The sequence below is a fragment of the Leopardus geoffroyi genome, chromosome D1 (genome assembly GCF_018350155.1).
Source record: "Leopardus geoffroyi isolate Oge1 chromosome D1, O.geoffroyi_Oge1_pat1.0, whole genome shotgun sequence".
Taxonomy (NCBI): Eukaryota; Metazoa; Chordata; class Mammalia; order Carnivora; family Felidae; genus Leopardus; species Leopardus geoffroyi.
In genome coordinates, this window is record NC_059329.1 from 57,886,992 (window position 1) to 57,906,906 (window position 19,915).

The 19,915-nt window shown below is 45.4% G+C and overlaps 1 protein-coding gene, 1 long non-coding RNA gene and 1 pseudogene across 2 annotated transcripts; 2 read left to right on the plus strand and 1 right to left on the minus strand.

Moving 5' to 3' along the window:
• Nucleotides 1–1,714: 1,714 nt before the first annotated feature.
• Nucleotides 1,715–3,464, plus strand: LOC123600404 (annotated as a pseudogene).
• An 8,043-nt stretch (nt 3,465–11,507) lies between these two features.
• On the plus strand, nt 11,508–18,239 carry UCP2 (uncoupling protein 2). Its single transcript, XM_045484071.1, has 8 exons — nt 11,508–11,674; nt 12,446–12,602; nt 15,161–15,384; nt 15,560–15,770; nt 16,493–16,687; nt 16,769–16,870; nt 17,214–17,394; nt 17,790–18,239. Exons 3-8 carry the CDS (start codon nt 15,259–15,261, stop codon nt 17,902–17,904), a joined length of 930 nt encoding a protein of 309 aa, XP_045340027.1. The 5' UTR covers nt 11,508–11,674; nt 12,446–12,602; nt 15,161–15,258; the 3' UTR covers nt 17,905–18,239.
• Nucleotides 13,405–15,166, minus strand: LOC123601186. The gene is made up of 2 exons (XR_006714015.1): nt 15,013–15,166; nt 13,405–14,039 (listed from the first exon to the last, which is right to left on the minus strand). It is a non-coding gene; the product is annotated as an uncharacterized LOC123601186 (long non-coding RNA).
• Nucleotides 18,240–19,915: the final 1,676 nt, after the last annotated feature.

The window sequence follows — 19,915 nt, forward strand, 5'->3', positions numbered from 1 at the left end:
TTATGTAGGGCTGAAGGTGAGAGAAGGAAATGACTACAAACAGACACAACAGAACTTTTTGGGATGATGAATTGTAGTAATTGTTGTACAGCTATATAAATTTACTAAGAATCAATAAAACTGTACATTTAGCAATAGGTGAATTATATGGTATTTAAGTTGCACTCAATAAGGCTGTAGTGGAAAAGGTTATGCCCTAGTTCACAGCAGTACTATTGTAATAGACAAAAACCAGAAACAACATAAATGCCCGTCAACGATAGAATGGATAAGTTGGATATATTCATATGATGGAATACTATAAAGCAATGAGAATTAACTACAGCTTCATGTACTTTGGATAAATCTCATAAACATAATGTTGAGTAAAAGACACATAATAGTACATAATGTATATTCCATTTACATGATGTTTAAAAACAGACAAAAAAAATATTTGAAATATGTAGAAATCAAGATAGTTGTGGGGTGCCTGGGTGGCTCAGTCAGTTAAGCATCTGACTCCTGATCTTAGGTCAGGTCTTGATCTCAGGGTCATGGGTTCAAGCCCATGTTGAGCTCAAAGCTGGGTGTGAAGCCTACTTAAATAAATAAATAAGTAAATAAAAAGACAAATCAAGATAGTGGTTATTCTTTGGGTGAACAGAGATAGTGAGGTGTTAATGTTTCTTTTTTTAATTTTAATTTTATTATTTTCAATTTTACTAAGGTATCATTGACAAATAATATTGTTTCTTGAGGTGTGTGCTCATTATATAGGGGTATTCACTGTTTGAAAGTTTATCATGCTATACACTTATGGTTTGTGTACTGTTTTATATGTATGTTATGCTTCAATGAAAAGTTTACTTTAAAAGTGCACTTAATTTTAAAAACAGTCCACTGGTGATCTCTGAGAAGTGTGTGTGCAGGTACACCTCTGTGTGTCTGTATATCTGTGTGTGTGTGTGTGTGTGTGTGTGTGTGTGTGTGTGTGTATGGATGATGAGACGAGCTGGCCAGGCAAAGATCCGAGGAAGTGTTACAGGTTAAGGAAACAAGCAGTCCACAGGCCCTATGGGAAAAAGCCTGGCGTGTTCAGAGAATGGAAAGAAGGCTGTGTGTGTGGCTGGCATGAAGTGAATGAGATGAATGTGAGATCATTCCTTTATTCATTCATCAAATATGTAAGAGTTGTGCCAGAGGCTGAGAAGTCTGAGGACAGCCAATTGTTTGCAAAGTGTGGCAGAGAAAGGAAGGAGAGGGGAAAAGCCAAGGTAGAAGAAAGTCCTGAGTGTTCCTTTCAATTTACACACGCAGACACACACACACACACACACACACACAGTAGAAGAAAGGAAAAATTGAAGATGAGGGAAACAGACTACAGAACAGAAACAAGGTCCTGGAGAAAACAGTAGAGGACAGAACAATGGGAATAGGTGAGAGGGCTCACTCTGGGAAGGATATGGGAAAGCTAAAAGTAAAACAGTCATAAAGACAAACATTTTGAAATAGAAGCAAAATTAATGCATTCTCCCATCTCTCCACTGAAATTTGAGGAATGGCCACATATGGGAATACATTAGGACTTAGAGAGTTATTTATAAAAAGGAGATTTTAACAGTTATTTTTTTCCCTTAAAATATAATTTAATAAAGAAACTGGGTCCTCTGATGAGCTCCTAACACTGTTCTCTGTTCTCTGCCAAGCTGAGCTGTCTGGAGCCTTCACCATGAGGCAGCCCGGGAAACTCCAAAGTGTAAGGTACCAGGCCTCTAGTATGCTCCCCCGAGCTGTCCCAGGGCCCTCACACCATAGACAGAGAGCTCCACATAAGGCATATTGCCCACAGAGCAAGCTGCTAGCCAATAGGTGACAGGGTCTTTAAAATTCACAGAGAAAATGTGCAAAGTAGGTTGTCCTCTACATGTCCACCATCAGTTATGATACAGAAATAGAACATAAACATGTCAAGGAAGATGAGTACAAATACTTTGAGGAGCTATTATACTCTAGATAGTTTCATGCTGTACCTTTACCATTTATTGGATATTGTGGGACTGAGATAATACCATTTTTGCATTATGCTGAGATGATCGATGACATTTTGAAAACTGAGAAGAGTTATGCTTCATTGTCCAGTTGTCCGGGACTGACTGTCTACAGTTTCATGGAGTTAAAAGACAGTAGTACATTGATATTATGAATCAATATGGATCAGTACATTTTTTCTTTTTGAAATTTGGGGGAAAAGTCACATCCTCTACCAATAAAGCCAGTAGAAAATCCCATAGAGATATGGTAGGTAATATAAACTGGTCAGATCACAAAAATGACATAAAGATATGAATTTTGCCTGAGGAATATACTACTGTGAAGATCGCTGATTCAGGTCCCCAACTCTCTGGATCAGTAGATTATAATGTGGTACATAGTTTATATAACAAAGGATTTATTTCTTTGAATAAATAAATCAATCTCTGATGACAATTTCATTCTCTTGAAGGTTTTATAATGAACTGAATGCCAGATGACTAGGTGATTACTTTGAAACTATGTATTATCTTTCAATAGATAAGCATACTAATGTTGCTGAGCTTGCAAATGTCCTTGAGGGAGACTTATCATTGGTTAAGAATGATGTTTCCATGTATTGCTGATTGGGCTTTGCACATAAGAGACAAGTAATAAATCTGGATCAACTTCATTCATCATGGTGGAATGTACCCTGTGTAAACAAATTTAAAAGTAGTTTATATCTACAAAAGATACTCCTATCATGGCATGGTGAAGAAGGTAGGAGTCCTGAACAAGAAGCTGTGTCAGCTCTGATATCCATACTACATCCAGCTGACACTGCCAGGATAAGCAGTTTGGGTCTGTCTACAGGATACACAAAGATATTGTTTTCCTATCTGACTCAACTCTTGCCTTTTTAACGATGAGAAATCTTTCACCTCAAGTTGGCAAACTCTCACATGAGTCTCTGGACAGCTTCCTTAACAGAATTAGAAAAGATTCAAAACACTTAGGAAGGAGAAGTGCAGACTGCAGAAATATTTTTGATCAGGCACTTAGAGAAACAAAATACTGTCTCTGCATCACAGTAACAACCCAATTATGGTTTTCTTCTGAACCTCTTACATTGTAAAAGCCTTCCTGATTTGAATTCTACAACTTGAAGCAGAGTTCTACACAAAAATTATAAATTGCTTGTTTCCACAGCTTCTCTAATAGATCAACCCATTGGCAATAGTATTGCTTGGCATTTTATTGTTGCTGTTTTTTAATGTTCATGTATTTTTGAGAGAGAGAGAGTGAGCAGGGGAGGGGCAGAGAGAGAGGGAGACAAAAGATCTGAAGCAGGCTCCATGCTGACAACAGAGAGCCCCATGCAGGACTTGGAACTCACAAATCCATGAGATCCGTGAGATCATGACCTGAGCCAAAGTCAGACGCTTAACTGACTGCGCCATCCAGGTGCCCCCTGCTCAGCATTTTAGATCCATTATCTAGAAGTCACCACCCAGAAGTCAGATACCCATTTCTTTTACTGTCCAAAAGCATAAGACTTCCAAAACTATCATAGAGATTTCATGGTTATTATTTTTTTAAGTTTATTTATTTATTTTGAGAGAAGGAGAGAGACGGAGCATGCGCAAGCAAGTTGGGGAAGGGCAGAGAGAAGGGAGAGACAAAGAATCTCAAGCAGGCTCCACACTGTCAGTGTGGGGTCCCACGTGGAACTCTAACTCACAAAACCGTGAGATCATGACTTGAGCCAAAACCAAGGGTCAGACACTTAACTGACTGAGCCACCCAGGCACCCCATATTTCATGGTTATCATTAAACATTAATAATGCCTTGGAGTCCTGGGGCGCCTGGGTGGCGCAGTCGGTTAAGCGTCTGACTTCACCCAGGTCACGATCTCGCGGTCCGTGAGTTCGAGCCCCGCGTCGGGCTCTGGGCTGATGGCTCAGAGCCTGGAGCCTGTTTCCGATTCTGTGTCTCCCTCTCTCACTGCCCCTCCCCCGTTCATGCTCTGTCTCTCTCTGTCTCAAAAATAAATAAACGTTGAAAAAAAAAAATTTTTTTTTTTAAATAAAAAAAAAAAATAATGCCTTGGAGTCCTAATCCTGAAATAATTCCTACTTTAGATATGCTCATAATATTGAACAATGGGATGGGAGAAATCTTTCCCATTTGATGAAACAACTACAAGGAGAGTCATGAGTCATGTTAATATGATTGTCCATAAAGCACTGCAAATGTTAAGGGACAAAATGGGTTTGCAGGGATTTTTGTGGTTATGTTACCATGTTGTATGCTTCTAAACAATTTACAAACGGAAGACTTGGTGATGTTTCTGAGAAGAAAGGAGAACCTGATTTCACTTCCGGCTCAGAGCAAATGAAAGTAGAGAACGATTTGAAATGGTCACTGAGGAAGCAACTACAGATTGAACAACAAAACAGAACTCTGATGTTGCCACAACAGAAGCCCACTGGTTTCTTCTTGATCTGTGCTTTGAAATTCCTGTTTAGCTCTGAATTAATGAGAAAGTTTATAGGAAAACTGCTACACACAAACTTTGCAGAAAAGAAAGCTGTCAAAACAAACAAACAAACAAAAAAAACCCTCCATTCTGATACAAAACTATGTCTACATGTCCTTAACTTTTCATTCATTCTAGGAAGGAGCTTTAACACTGGATATTCACACTGAAGCCACTTTTTCAAGTTTGCTTTCCCATCTTAGGTTGGTATGGAAGTTTCATTTCCTGCAAATAATGCAATATTTAGAGACGGCATCTTATCAGAAAAGAATAGACAGTTACCTTCCTCAATTCATTTGCAATAATTTTATAACAACAACATTTGTTATTCACACTTGGTGTCTTTTTCTTTCTTAAAGTGTGCTTTATAGTGCCAGTCACTAAAAAGCATCCTGCTGGTGAGGTATAACTTATACTTAAATTATGTCCAAAGTGTTTTGTGGTGTAGTTTGGGAAACATTTGATAGTGTTTGGAATCTTGCTCATTATAGCACATCCTAATGCAACAAAGAGCTACTTCGAAAAAAAATTTTTTTGACCCCTAATTTTTTAACAAAGAGCTTTTTAGCAATCAGCACTGTATTTTTTCATCTTGAATCAATCTGCATTTCATTTTACAAATCTAACGATAAACTTTACAGGCTTTATGATGACTGTTGACATTTATAAGCAGTCACTATGAATACTGTAATGGTGATTTTATGTGTCAGTTTATCAAACATAAATCTGGTTTAATTTTATATGTAACAAAATATATAACAAAACCTATGCTTTTGGGGATAATGGGAAAGAGATTTATCTCTTCCTATGAAAAGACTTCTTGGTATTTAGAGTAGAAAGAGTATAAAACAATAAATATCCAGTACTGAGAAATTTGATGAGGCATTAAGAATTCCTGTGGATATCTATAAATTATGTGTATCAATTGAACATTGTGGAAGGTATACAAATCAGCAAGTTATGTATAATTTAGCCCTGTTTTATAAGATCTTAACTCAGACTATAAAGATTCACTGACATCTCATGAGAAGTTTTGGAAAACATTTTTTTTAACCCATTTAGAATTCATTCAAAGTGCATCAAGCAGCGCTTTAAAGGGTGTTATGGTCCAATTTGCTTGCATTTTGTTTGTTTTGGTTTTTTCCTTTTTTTTTTTTTTTGTATCAGCATTATTGAAATATAGTTAACATACCATACAATTCACTCATTTAAAGGGAAAGTCAACAGTTTTTTAGTATATTCAGAGTTGTGCAACCATCACCACAACCAATTTTAGAACATTTTCATCATCCCAAAACAACCACCCTCTCCTTACCCTTTACCTGTCATGCCCCAATGCCCTCCATCCCTCCTAGCTCTATTTTCTGCCTCTATAGAGTCGTCTATTCTGACATTTCATACAAGTGGAAGCATACAATATGTGGTCTTTTGTGACAGGCTTGACTTAGCAAAATGTTTTCAAGGTTCATCCTTGTTGTAGCATGTATCAGTACTTCATTCCTTTTTATTGCTGACTAAACATGCATCTTTTAACTCTTAACAGTGTTTTTCTAATTCAACATTTAAAATACAGGGTTTGCTGGGGGACCTGAGTGGCTCAGTTGGTTAAGCAACCAGCTCTTGGTTTCTGCTCAGGTCATGATCTCACAGTTCGTGGAATTGAGCTCTGAGTTGGACTCCACACTGACAGAATGGACCCTGCTTGGGATTCTTTCTCTCCCACTGTCTCTGTCCCTCCCCAACACTCTCTCTCAAAATAAATAAATAAACTTTAAAAAGACAATAACAAAAAAATCTTTAATGAATCTTCACTGGCAAGTAACAAACCCTATATATTTTTTTAAGTTTATTTATTTATTTTGAGAGAGTGTGTTGGGGAGGAGCAGAGACAGTGCACACATGCGTGCATGTGCACACACACAAGCAGGGGAGGGGCAGAGAGAGAAAGGGAGAGAGAGAATCCCCAGCAGGCTCCATGCTCAGCACAGATACTGAGGCAGGCAGGAGCATGACCTGAGCTGAAGTCTGACACTCAACCGACTGAGCCATCCAGGTACCCCTTGATTTTTCTAAAATATGCAATCAGGGGCACCCGGCTGGCTCAGTTGGTGGAACATTTGACTCTTGATCTTGGGGTTGTGAGTTCAAGCACCAAGTTGGGTGTAGAGATTACATAAAAATAAAATCTTTTTAAAAATGCAATCAGGGGAGGAGCGCCTGGGTGGCTCAGTTGGTTAAGTGTCTGACTTCGGCTCAGGTCATGATCTCGCGGTTTGTGAATTCAAGCCCCGCGTCAGCTGTGCTGACAGCTCAGAGCCTGGAGCCTGCTTTGAATTCTGTGTCTCCCTCTCTCTCTGCCCCTCCCCTCCCTGCTCATGCTCTGTCTCTCTCTGTCTCAAAAATGAATAAAACATTTAAAAAAATGTTTAAAAAATGCAATCAGGAGAGCCTAGGTGGCTCAGTCAGTTAAGCGTCTAGCTCTTGGTTTTGGCTCAGGTCATGATCTTATGGTTTCGTGAGTTCAATCCCCACATCAGGCTCCATCCTGACAGGGCAGAGTCTGCTTGAGATTTTCTGTCTCCCCCTCTCTCTCTGCCCCTCCCCCACTTGCATTGCCTCTCTCTCTCAAAAATAACCTTAAAAAATTTAAAAATAAAAATTTTTAAAAATGCATCAATAAAATACCTAGGAATAAATCTAACCAAAGGGGTGAAAAATCTATACACTGAAAACTATAGAAAGCTTATGAATGAAATTGAAAAAGACACAAAACAATGGAAAAATATCCCATGCTCCTGGAGAGGAAGAACAAATATTATTAAAATGTCAATACTACCCAAAGCAATCTACATATTCAATGCCATACCTGTCAAGATAACACCAGCATTCTTCACAGAGCTAGAACAAGCAATCCTAAAATTTGTATGGAACCACAAAAGACCCCAAATAGCCAAAGCAATCTTGACAAAGAAAACCAAAGCAGGAGGCATCACAATCCCGGACTTCAAGCTGTATTACAAAGCTGTAATCATCAAGACAGTATGGTACTGGCACAAAAACAGACACTCAGATCAATGGAACAGAATAGAGAACCCAGAAATGAACCCACAAACATATGGCCAACTAATCTTTGACAAAGCAGGAAAGAATACTCAATAGAATAAAAACAGTCTCTTCAGCAAGCGGTGCTAGGAAAACTGGACAGCGACAGAAAAATGAATCTGGATCATTTTCTCACACCATACACAAAAATAAACTCAAAATGGATGAAAGACCTAAACATAAGACAGGAAGCCATCAAAATCCTAGAGAAGAAAACAGGCAAAAAAATCTCTTTGACTTCGGCCACAGCAACTTTTTATTCAACACGTCTCTGAAGGCAAGAGAAACAAAAGCAAAAATGAACTATTGGGACCTTGTCAAAATAAAAAGCTTCTGCACGGCAAAGGAAACAATCAGCAAAACTAAAAGGCAACCAACGGAATGGGAGAAGATATTTGCAAATGACATACCAGATAAAGGGTTAGTATCCAAAATCTATAGAGAACTTATCAAACTCAACACCCAAAAACCAAATAATCCAGTGAAAAAATGGGCAAAAAACATGAATAGACACTTCTCCAAAGAAGACATCCAGATGGCCAACCGACACATGAAAAATGCTCAACATCACTCATCAGGGAAATACAAATCAAAACCACAATGAGATACCACCTCACACCTGTCAGAATGAATAACATTAACAACTCAGGCAACAACAGATGTTGGCGAGGATGAAGAGAAACAGGATCTCTTTTGCACTGCTGGTGGGAATGCAAACTGGTGCAGCCACTCTGGAAAACAGTATGGAGGTTCTTCAAAAAATTAAAAATAGAACTACCCTACAACCCAGCAATTGCACTACTAGTTATCTATCTAAGGGATACAGGTATGCCATTTCGAAGGGGCACATGCACCCCAATGTTTATAGCAGCACTATCAACAACAGCCAAAGTATGGAAAGAGCCCAAATGTCCATTGGTGGGTGAATGGATAAAGAAGATGTGGTATAGGGGCGCCTGGGTGGCGCAGTCGGTTAAGCGTCCGACTTCAGCCAGGTCACAATCTCGCGGTCCGTGAGTTCGAGCCCCGCGTCGGGCTCTGGGCTGATGGCTCAGAGCCTGGAGCCTGTTTCCGATTCTGTGTCTCCCTCTCTCTCTGCCCCTCCCCCGTTCATGCTCTGTCTCTCTCTGTCCCAGAAATAAATAAACGTTGAAAAAAAAAAAAAAAAAAAAAGAAGATGTGGTATATATATACAATGGAGTATTACTCGGCAATCAAAAAGAATGAAATCTTGCCATTTGCAACTATGTGGATGGAACTAGAGGGTACTATGCTAAGCGAAATTAATCAGAGAAGACAAATATATGACTTCACTCGTATGAGGACTTTAAGAGACAAAACAGATGAACATAAGGGAAGAGAAGCAAAAAGAATATAAAAACAGGGAGGGGGACAAAACATAAGAGACTCTTAAATATAGAGAACAGAGGGTTGCTGGAGGGGTTGTGGGAGGGGGGTGAGCTAAATGGGTAAGGGGCATTAAGGAATCTACTGAAATCATTGTTGCACTATATGCTAACTTGGATGTAAATTTAAAAATAAATTAATAAATAAAATAACTAAGTTTTAAAAAAATGCAACCAGATAATTTTGTGTTTATTTGGGGGGGGGGTTAACATAGCCAACCTACCCAATATTTTAAAATTACCAGAGACATTTGAAATGTTTAATATTTTCTCATGTTGGCTTAATTATTTGATGTTTTCAATTCTCTTTGGCATTCTTGTGTCTTTTCCATTTTCAGTGTTTCAAACAGTTTGTATTTAAAATGTTAAAGTTGCAAAACTGTAAATACAGTGGATTGTTTTCTGGTATGATATCAACATTATAAACCTTGTCATTATAAACCTTGATTATTGGCACATACATTTACAAATAAACTGCAGTATGTATGTATTTAATGAAATAGATGTGAAACAAGTTTTTTAAATGCACTTACCTGTATGCATACATTCTCTAATCTGTCTACAGGACATCTTATGACTTGGACAAGCTGCTTGCTAAAAGTCCACAGATATAGTGTCAGTAGCATTGCTCTCATCTGCTTGGCTCCATCCGAAATAAAAGAGAATTGGCAGGGGGAGGGGGGGTCGTTGTTTATTTTTGTTTTCAAACTCTTGTGTAAAGAGAATTTAACAGGATTTCTTCTTAAGAAATTCATGCTGGGTCCTGGTAATCTCTACTTCTTTTTTTAAAGGTTCACACATCATCTTTTTACCAGCCCTTGAATTTTGCAAGGGATAAACAAACATCTCACGGGTATATAGTCTTTGGTCAATTCTTCCTTGTTTTGGCAATCAGGGTGGTGCTTTCATTTTGAGGCCATTAGTTCCATCTTGTTCTTTCTGCCTTCTCAAGTTCAGCAGTTTCACCACCAGTCACAGAGCAATCTGGGAATCATTTCATCACAGCAAGACACAGAAACTTGTGGAAAAGCCAAAGCAACTAGTGGATGGGAGATTCCACAGTGCCAGAAATAATTCTCCAGCTTGACTTCTCAGTTTCCACTTTTCTTCTGCTTCTGCCAAGACCACGTGTTCAGTGTTTTTCTTTCCTGCTATAATTATCCAGTCCCATGCCAGTTATTTTCAGCTGACATTTCTTGTGGACAATTCAAAAAACAAACACATTGGAGGCTGATAAACCAGGATTTAAATCGCAGCTCACCACTTCCCAGCTGTGTGACATTACGCAGGTGATTTCACTTCTTTGGGACTCTGTTTCCTCTTAAAACTGAGGTTAATATCAGCCTCACAAGATTATATTAAGTATTCACACTGAATGTGAACACAGTAAATGCAGTCACCAAATGTTCATCTCCCCTGAGCCTCCCATTTACACTTTTTCAGACATTTTCAACAGCAGCCCAAACAGCATGCACACAGCCTACTATATGCAGGCCCTTGATGTTGTGACACTAGAAACACAGGAAAGAGCTTCCTGCTCTCTAGAAGTTTACAATCTAGTCAGAGAGACGTCTTCCTCTACTTCGATTAATCCATTCAATGGTGCTGGGAGGCCAACAAGGACAAAAACATAGGAAGAAAGGGCGAGGCCAAGGGTGAACAAGAGTCCTACTCCCCAAACGTTATATTTGTCCCAGCCACAGGACACAATTACTGTTTTTTTGCGTGTCTGTCACCCCAACAGGACTGCCAGCCGACTGAAGGGGACCCAGGTTCAGCTCAACTAAGTTACTTTCTCATCGCCAGGTTGGGCGCACAGCAGGCCCGGGCCCTGTTCCGCCTTCTCACTCGAGGGGCGCTGGCCCGCGCACCCAGGTGTATATGGGCGCGGGAGCGTCACGCTGGGTGCCTCCGTCCCGCCCAGAACGGAAGTCCCCTGGATCCCCTGGGCAAGGCCAGAGCGCCGCGGGCGTACGCCGGAAGCCCAGCGGCGCCTCGCGGCTGTTGGCGGTTAGCCGCCACCTGCCGCTCCACCTCGGATTGGCTCCTTCCTCCGGCAACGCGGCGGCTTTAATCAATCTCCAGCGGCCGCGAGGCCCCGCCCCGCGGAGGACTCAGGAGGCTGGAGTTCTGTTTGCGGAGTCAGGGGTTGCAGAGCGGGTAAAGGGGGAAGTACGCTCTCGTCCGAGTTTCTGGAGCGTATTAGAAAGAGCCCTAGCGGGATACAGGGGCAGCAGAAGCGTGTGTGACCCTGGGCTGCTTCTGCTTCTTTCCGAGCGTCCGCCTTGCCATTCCCACCAAGAGGTTGGCGGAACGGGGATGTGTGAGGAGACGCGATGGACGCGGGGATCCGCCCGCACGGAAATGGGAGTGGAGGAAGGCGCGCACAGAACTTTTCTCTGGACAGCCCTTGCCGAAAGGCGGTAACTAGAGGCCCCGCCTCGCAGGCCCCACCCAGCCCCGCAGGCCCCGCCCCCGAGACCTAAAGCGCGGCAGCCTCCAGCGACCCCATTGTAAACTCGCCGGACACGTTTTCGGTTTGAGTACTGTCCGTGCTCTCTCCACGCGCCCTCCGCCCGCCGACAGACAACAGAGTTGCCAGCACGCTCTTGTTCTCCCTTCGGCCGGGTGAGCCCGGGCCCCGCCCGCCCTAGCCTTGAGCCCGCTAAACCTGCGGCACTCCCGCCACCCCGGCAGCGAGGACCCGCGCCCTTCCTTCTAATTTCTCTCTTCTTCTCCCAGCCTATCTTGAATTTTTCTTCTCTGTCCTCTTTTTCCTTTTCTTTCACTCTTTCTCTCTCCCCTTTTGCTTACCTCTCACCTTCAACTGGCTCAATAATTTAAGCCTCCACCCTTCTACTCTCTCCCCTCGCCCAGGATGCCCAGCCCTGCTTTTGGGTGGAGGCCTTCGGCGCGACTGCGACGACCAGAATGACTTTCCATCCCCCAGGCTGAGACGAGTTTTGAGCAGGGCCCGTTCCCAGCCCCTCTAACCTCCTCACAGCTCGCGGCTGGGTGCTAGTCGATTCTCGGCGAGACTCTGACCTATCATGACCGCCTAACAACACTCCCACTCACCAGAATCTGCTGACTGCATTGGGAGGCTGCTTCTTCAGAGTACAGAGTGCCTCTAAAGCAGAAATCTGGACGAGAGTCAATGTGTCTACTAAGAGAGCAGACAGGGGAGGGGGGATTCCTGGGTTCATTTCCCCCCTCCAGTGTGTGTACTTAATTAGTCCCCAGCTACCCTGGGTGAAATAGACCCTATTCCTTACTCCTCCCCACCTCCACTCTGAAGGACTGGGCTTGTGTGCCTTGGGCAGGTGGCCCTTTTCTAGCTGGAGTGTGATCCTTAAAGGCATATTTCCTTTCTAAACTCCTCTTTCCCCTCATCCACAGGACACATAGTATGACTATTAGGTGTTTCGTCTCCCAGCCATTTTCTATGGAAAACCAAGGGGATCGGGCCATGATAGCCACTGGCAGCTTTGAAGAATGGGATGCCTTTAGAGAAGCTTGATCTTGGAGGCCTCAGCGTGAGACCTTACAAAGCCGGGTAAGAATCCACTCTAAGTGAAGGGTCTTCTGTTGCCTACTAGTGCTTTGGCTTGGGGGTGGGGGTCAGTGGGACATTAGCAAAAATAACTACCACCACCCCAGTGAAGTTGCTCTTCAGAATTCACAAAACACTTTCCTTTATCCCTGGTCTCATTCTATCCTTTAAGCTGATCTTGACTAGGCAGGGATGGTGGTCCCCATATTTACAAAGGAAGAAATTGAAGGCTAGATGGGACAGTGATTAGTCCTTGGTCATCCTGGGAGTCAGCAGCAGAGCTAGGACAAATTCCTGAGGCCTGAGTTTTATTTTCTCTTCTTAGTAGGGTCTTTAGCACAAGTGGCCATAGCCCCCATACTCAACCTCTAAAAGACCTGACAAACCCAAAGCAACATTCAAAATGGCAACTGAGCCTCTGTGCATTTGTCTTTGAGATGGACAGAAGCTGGGCCTTATTCTCTGGCCTTCACAACACTGTGACCCAGCTCAAGGTCAGGACATGATAGACTCACTTTTCAGGTCTCTGATGCCCAGAGAAGGGACATTCGTTGCCTGAACTTTCTCAGAACTGTCAAATTGGCATGAGAGTGGGGCACCTGGGTGGCTCAGTCATTTAAGCGTCCAACTTCAGCTCAGGTCTTGACCTCATGGTTTTGTGGGCTTGAGCTGTGCTGACAGCTCAGAGCCTGGAGCCTGCTTCGGATTCTGTGTTTCCCTCTCACTGTCCCTCCCCCACTCATGCTCTGTCTCTCAAAAATAAATAATAAAAAAAAAAGCTAAAAATTTAAGTTTTTTTAAAAAAAATTGGCATGAGAGAACTTGGGTGTTAGACTTTCTTGTTAAAAGCCCTGCCTGTGCCAGGGGCTGAGAAAACAGCAGGAGAGAAATGTTCTGGACACCAGTGCAGAGCAAATCTAATAAGCTTTGGAGGCTGTAGCTGTGGCTCTTACCAAGTTCCCTCATCTGTAACATGGAAATATGGCAGCCACCTCACAGGGCAGCTCTGAAGAGTAAATGAGCTAATAGAGTGCCCCGGGCAGTGGGATGGGGAATGTATCCAACAAGTTCTGGGGATAGATAGATAGATATGTCAGAACAGGGAAGCTGGGAGTCTGGAGCTCCTTCATCAACCCGCTCCACCATGTGAGTACCAATCTTCACTGAGCCTCATGTGGGCCAGACTCCAGGGAAACTCCAATAAGGCCAGGACCTGGCCTATAGTAGATCCGGATGCAACTGAGTGGTGAGTAGCCTCTGGATTTCCCTGTTGGCCCCAGACGCCTGGAGTAGAGAAGCTCAGGAGGAAGAAGCTGTGAGCTGTTTGTTTCCATGGGTCTTTGTGTTCACAACTGACTCCAACCACATCCTCCCCCAGCATTTTCCTTATGGCCCCAGCGACATGGGCAACCAATCAGGCTAGGCTCAGAGCAGCTGCTCCTGGTGAAGTGAAGTGAGAGAAGTGAGCTCAGGGGAGAGAGAAGCAGGTCACCTCCCCCACTGGGGTGCTGGGCTCACTTCCTCCCCGGGGAAGGGCAGCAGAGGCCGCAGAGAAGGGTGTTGTTCAACTCTGAGAACAAAATGGAGCTTTTGGTTTCCTGTGTCTTTGTAGCTCTGACCTGCACCTCCCTATCCCTGCCCCTCCTGTGGTGAAGATGTGGATCCCCTTTGTTGAAGGAGAGGAAACTGGCTAGAGAGGGAGACTGTTTTCCCTGGGTCACACAATAGGCCAGGGGGAGAGAGTCCAGTGTCTGTGTACCTACTTTCAGCCCTGAGAGTTGTCCAGGATCCTTCAAGGCCCAGCTGAATATTACCTCTCTTCTGATGGAGTTAGTTGTTCCCTCTGCATTTTGAGAGTATGTCCTGCAAGCCCCAAATGTAGCTTGAATCACCTGCCCATCCCCTGTGCCAGACAGTAAGCCCCATCTAGGGTTGATATTGTCTCCTGCATCTCAGTGAGCCAGTGCCCAGCAAAGCAGTCTTGTTGAAAGAATGACTCTAGAGAGCCCAAGTTGTGTGGGGCTGGGGAGGAGAATTAGACTGGGCTGAGAAGGGACTGAACTGGTCTTCTCCATTCCTTTTCTTCTAGACTTAGATAATTTGAGACCCATAGGAACCTCTCCTACTTAAGAAATCCAGGGCATAAGCCTATGAGCCTGTGCCTTTCAGATCTTGGTCTGACTGAAACCTTTTCCCCACTTCTGCCTGTCCTTCAGACAGATCTGCAGAAGTAGGCATGCCGGTATCATCAGTGAAATCTCTGCACCCAGCAGACAAAAGGATGAGTCAGTGCCAGTTTGTCAGCACTAAGATAGCCCTGATCCAGACTCTCCCTATAGTAAAAGGGAGGGGGCTCTTCACAAAATGTGTTCTCCTCAGGCAGGAATTGCTTCTCTAGCCCCTACTTGAGTACCTCCAGAGCTCACTCCTGTTTTCCTTCATGAGGTTGCTCTGGTTCTTGCTTAGGGAAGTGGTGCTGTCAGGGAAGGTGGGGGTGGGGTGGTAAGCAGGGAGGGACTGCGCATGCTGCTGCTAATGGGGCTTCTCTCTCCTTGGCTTAGATTCCGGCAGAGTTCCTCTATCTCGTCTTGTTGCTGACCGAAGGTGCCCCCTTCTCCATCTTTCTCCATCTCCTGGGAGATAGGAGGAAATCAGCACTATGGTTGGGTTCAAGGCTACAGATGTACCCCCTACTGCCACTGTGAAGTTCCTGGGGGCAGGCACAGCTGCCTGCATTGCAGATCTCATCACCTTTCCTCTGGACACCGCTAAAGTCCGGCTGCAGGTGAGGGCAGAAAGCCTGCGATTCCCAATGTCGTCTAGTCTACTCTGCCCCAAGATATAGACTCCTTAAGGGCCAGTGGGGTGTTTGGGACTGTGTAAACTTTGGAGCGTAGGGATGGCAGGAGATGGGGAGGGCAACCTGCCAACCCCTATAACCACCCATCTTGGCCTTGCAGATCCAAGGAGAAAGGCAGGGACCAGCACGGGCCGCAGCCAGCGCCCAGTACCGTGGTGTGCTGGGCACCATCCTGACCATGGTGCGCACCGAGGGCCCCCGCAGCCTCTACAATGGGCTGGTTGCCGGCCTGCAGCGCCAGATGAGCTTTGCTTCTGTCCGCATCGGCCTCTATGACTCTGTCAAGCAGTTCTACACCAAGGGTTCTGAGCGTGAGTGTGGAGCTGGGCCATGGGCCCGTTGACCTTTTCTCCTTGGTGATGACCAATCCAATCAAATCATCCTTGATTGATGATTTGCTGCATAGCTTCTTTAGGCTCTAAGATCCCTAGGAGGATCAGAGGAACTGAGAACTGGAAGGCATCTTGATTCTCCTAATGATTCTTGAGCACCTGGGCTATGCCAGGTTCTGTGCAGGGCATCATCCCATGACAGTCCCCACCACTACTCTGAGAGTAGGTGGTATCATCCCCATGTTAGAGATGAAGAGACTGAGCCTTGCTGGGTGGAAAGTACTTGGCCAAGAGCACACAATGAGGAGCCAGAAAACACACCCAGGACTTTTGCTTCCAAAGCTAGCACTCTTCCATTTTACCTCCTCGCATGCTATGCCTACCTCCTTTTTACATATGTGAAAACTGAGAACCCAGATCAAAAGGTTAACTTTTCCTGAGATAACATGGCAAGGAGAAATAGATCTGGCATGCGAACCCAAGTCTTATGAATCTAAGGCCTTGGAAGGCCACTTCTCTCTGAGCCTTGGGTTTTCACTTGTCAGGTGGAAATGATTGTGACTTACCCTGTTGAGCTAGGTCTCATTTTGTCCCACTCCCAAAAGGTAAGAGATTACAGTGATGAGGTGATTTTTAGTGAAAAGAGGTGGAAAATTAGTACAATCCCAGCTGGGCACTGATCCCCCATGTTTCTTCCACAGATGCCGGCATCGGGAGCCGCCTCCTGGCAGGCAGCACCACAGGGGCCTTGGCTGTGGCTGTGGCCCAGCCCACAGATGTAGTAAAGGTCCGATTCCAAGCTCAGGCCCGGGCTGGAAGTGGCCGGAGATACCAAAGCACTGTCGATGCCTACAAGACCATTGCCCGAGAGGAAGGGTTCCGGGGACTCTGGAAAGGTGTGTACCAGGTGTTTCTTCTTCCCTATCTTCCTCCTCCTCTAGTGTCTGGTGTCACATCAGTATTTTTTCCTCCTGTAGGGACCTCTCCCAATGTTGCCCGTAATGCCATTGTCAACTGTGCTGAGCTGGTGACCTACGATCTCATCAAGGACGCCCTCCTGAAAGCCAACCTCATGACAGGTGAGTTAGTATAAACGGTTCTGGGTCTTGCCCTTCCCCCAACCTAGGATCAGATGTGAGGGTCTGGTTGCCTGAGTCTCACATTTTTTCATCCTCCTTCCCCTATGCTTGTGGAGTGAGTTTAGATTTACCATAGTGAAGCCAGCTGGGATGAAGCTCCCACTGCACACTGAGGTACTGAGGCTAGACTCTAGGCTAAATGACTTTTAGGTCATCAGGACAGATCCCCGCTGGCATCTCTTTCTCTAAAACCAGAAAACCCCTAAGCTAGTTTGATAATCTCTTCCCTTCTGGAATGATGAGGTAAGGAGTCCTGACTGCCTCTCCTGCTCCTCCTTGGCAGATGACCTCCCTTGCCACTTCACTTCCGCCTTTGGGGCAGGCTTCTGCACCACTGTCATCGCCTCCCCTGTCGATGTGGTCAAGACGAGATACATGAACTCTGCCCCGGGCCAGTACAGCAGCGCTGGCCACTGTGCCCTTACCATGCTCCACAAGGAGGGTCCCCGAGCCTTCTACAAAGGGTGAGCCTCTGATCCACCCCACCCAATCCCGAGCCTCCTAGCTACCCATACCTACACACAGGTGGGAGAGAACCACCTGGAACTGACTAGCAACCAGGTGTCAAACTATTCTGATCCTGGTGTTAGTATTTCACTGGCATTCCCTCATGCTCTTAACTAGTTCCTCCCAGAGTTGTCATTCCTACCTTATGGGTATTAAAATGGAGACTCATAGGGAATTCTTGCTCAGAGCCGCATGGCTGTGGGGCTCTGTTCACCCTGGGCCCTCACAACTTCCTTTGGGACAGAGCAACTAGGTTGGATTGGATACCATCGCCCACTGGGGTGAGTGGGAGGTGAAGTGCCCTCAGGAGTCACCAAGGTGCCCCCTGTGACCTGTGTTTTCTGCCTTCTAGGTTCATGCCCTCCTTTCTCCGTTTGGGTTCCTGGAACGTGGTGATGTTTGTCACCTATGAGCAGCTCAAACGGGCTCTCATGGCAGCCTGCACTTCCTGGGAGACTCCCTTTTGAGTGTCTCCTGCTGCTGACCCAACCACCTCCAGCTTTGGCTTTGGCTTTGGCTCTGGCTCCAGCCAAGCCCTGCTTCCCTTCCCTCTCTCCTCACCCCTTCCTTCCACTCCCTTTCCCACCACCTCCCTTTCCTGTCCCCACATTCTTATCCCTTCTCCCCTACCCCATCTCCCCGTTGCCTCCCAGTCCTAGTAGAGTTGACCCTAGTTGACACTGTGGGAGGCCTGGCACTAGCCAGGATCCCAAGCCTTCAATCCCTTGAAAAGCTAAGCCCAACTCTTTGTTCTGCCCCTAGTCCCAGCCAGCATGTCCCCCATAAAACAGGTTCAACCTTGTGTCTCCTCCTTCTCTCATAGCTGTTACCAGAGGTCTTGGTTCAGTGGGCCCTTCTGGCACCTGGTAGACAGCGGAGCAGCCACCTGACTTAGAAAGGGAGGTCTGCCCCACCGTCCACTTCCAGCATCCATTCTGGGGCCCGTGGAGGTCATCTAGTTCATTTGTCTTTCCAGACCAGGCCTGGGGCTTAGGTGGTAAGTGAGGGAGCAGCTGGGGGTCACAGCTTCGCTCTCACTAGGACACTTGAGCTTCCACTCACCCAGTGCTTGGTGCTCCAGCTGGCCCCAGGCCTATTGATCTGCAAAATTAGTGTACTACTGTCTGCCGACATCTCCTTGTTCGGTGGAAGATTTAGAGGAACTTGGGAATCTTAGATGCTGTGAACTTCTTTTATTCCATTCTACAAATGGGAAACTTCCTCTCCAAAGTCCCAGACCTCATGAGGACAAGTCTGGCTGCTTCTCATCCTCCACAGTCACACCCTTAGGTGGCATTCTTACTGCACCGGGTGGGACAGGGTACAAGGAAAACATGAGGCCTCAGTCTGAGGATACTTTCATTTGGAGACTCACCCTCTCCCTAGGCTGGAGATCCCAAGGAGGCAGTGCCAAACCAGGGCTTAGGCTGCACAGGGTGTCAGCCTCCCTGTCCCTGTTCCTACCAGCTGTCCACAGAGGCAGGAAAGCAGATTCTACATCTGTTTCAAGGGGTAGGGGACTCTGAAGTCCCAGAATCCTGAGGCATCTCATGCAGAAGCAGGCCATTAGAATTAAGCCACCCAGGTTCATTTTATAGCTATTGGAAGAAACTGAAGGCTGGGACTAGGACTCAGACTCCTTTCTCCCCCACTGTGCCTCTTCACCAGGGACCAGAGCTGGAGTCCTTCAGAATGTCTGTTAAACAGCTGTAGAGCTAGGCTCAGAGAATGTGGTCTCCCTCTTCCCACAGCCTCAAGCAGCTGATGCTACTGCTCCTCCCCATTGGTCAGAGCTGGAGGCTCAGCCCTTCAGAACTTTGGCAAGGGGTCCAGGAAATTAGAGTCCTGGAGAAGGAAAGAGGGCCCAGGATTCCTCACTGTACTTTGTAACATCTGACAAATTGAGCTGGGGTCTCATAGTCCCCAAGAGGAACGGGGTTGGGTGCCACAAGGTGAGCCAAGGCGAAGGTGGTAGGCAGCCCAGTGGGCCTGCTCTCTGCTGGGCTGCAGGGAGTCAACATAAATGGAGGACCGACCTGGTCAGTGCACTTCATGCACCTTAATTCTCACACTAGTCCTATAAAGCAGGCTACTGTTTTATACCAGAGGAAACAGGGCCAATTTGTTGCCTTAGGCATGTCAGTCATGTGATTTGTTTATCAGTCTTGTGTCCCAGACACTTGGACACAAGGCCACCAGACTCCATCATGGTTCTGGGCATGATCCTGGGACAGTGAGGAGCTGGGGCAGATGGCAGGAACCATGGAACAACATTACCAGTAGCCTCACTAATTTAATAACTGGTCCTCACAGCTTATAAAATGGACATATGACAGGCCCTGCCTTGCCTGCCAGATGAGGTAGCACTGAAGATCACCAAGGTAATAGGAATTTCACAAAGATCTTTCATCAGGCCTAAGACCATGCTTCCTTCAGAGCATTGCCATGAGGAAGAGGCTAGAGGCAGGCTTTCCTACT

Bases quoted from the DNA above. Each gene is read 5' to 3' on its own strand.
- UCP2 (XM_045484071.1), top strand. From the start codon at position 15,259: ATGGTTGGGTTCAAGGCTACAGATGTACCCCCTACTGCCACTGTGAAG. The intron at 15,385-15,559 runs GTGAGGGCAGAA...TTGGCCTTGCAG, and splicing joins CCGCTAAAGTCCGGCTGCAG to ATCCAAGGAGAAAGGCAGGG. The intron at 16,688-16,768 runs GTGTGTACCAGG...TTCCTCCTGTAG, and splicing joins GTTCCGGGGACTCTGGAAAG to GGACCTCTCCCAATGTTGCC.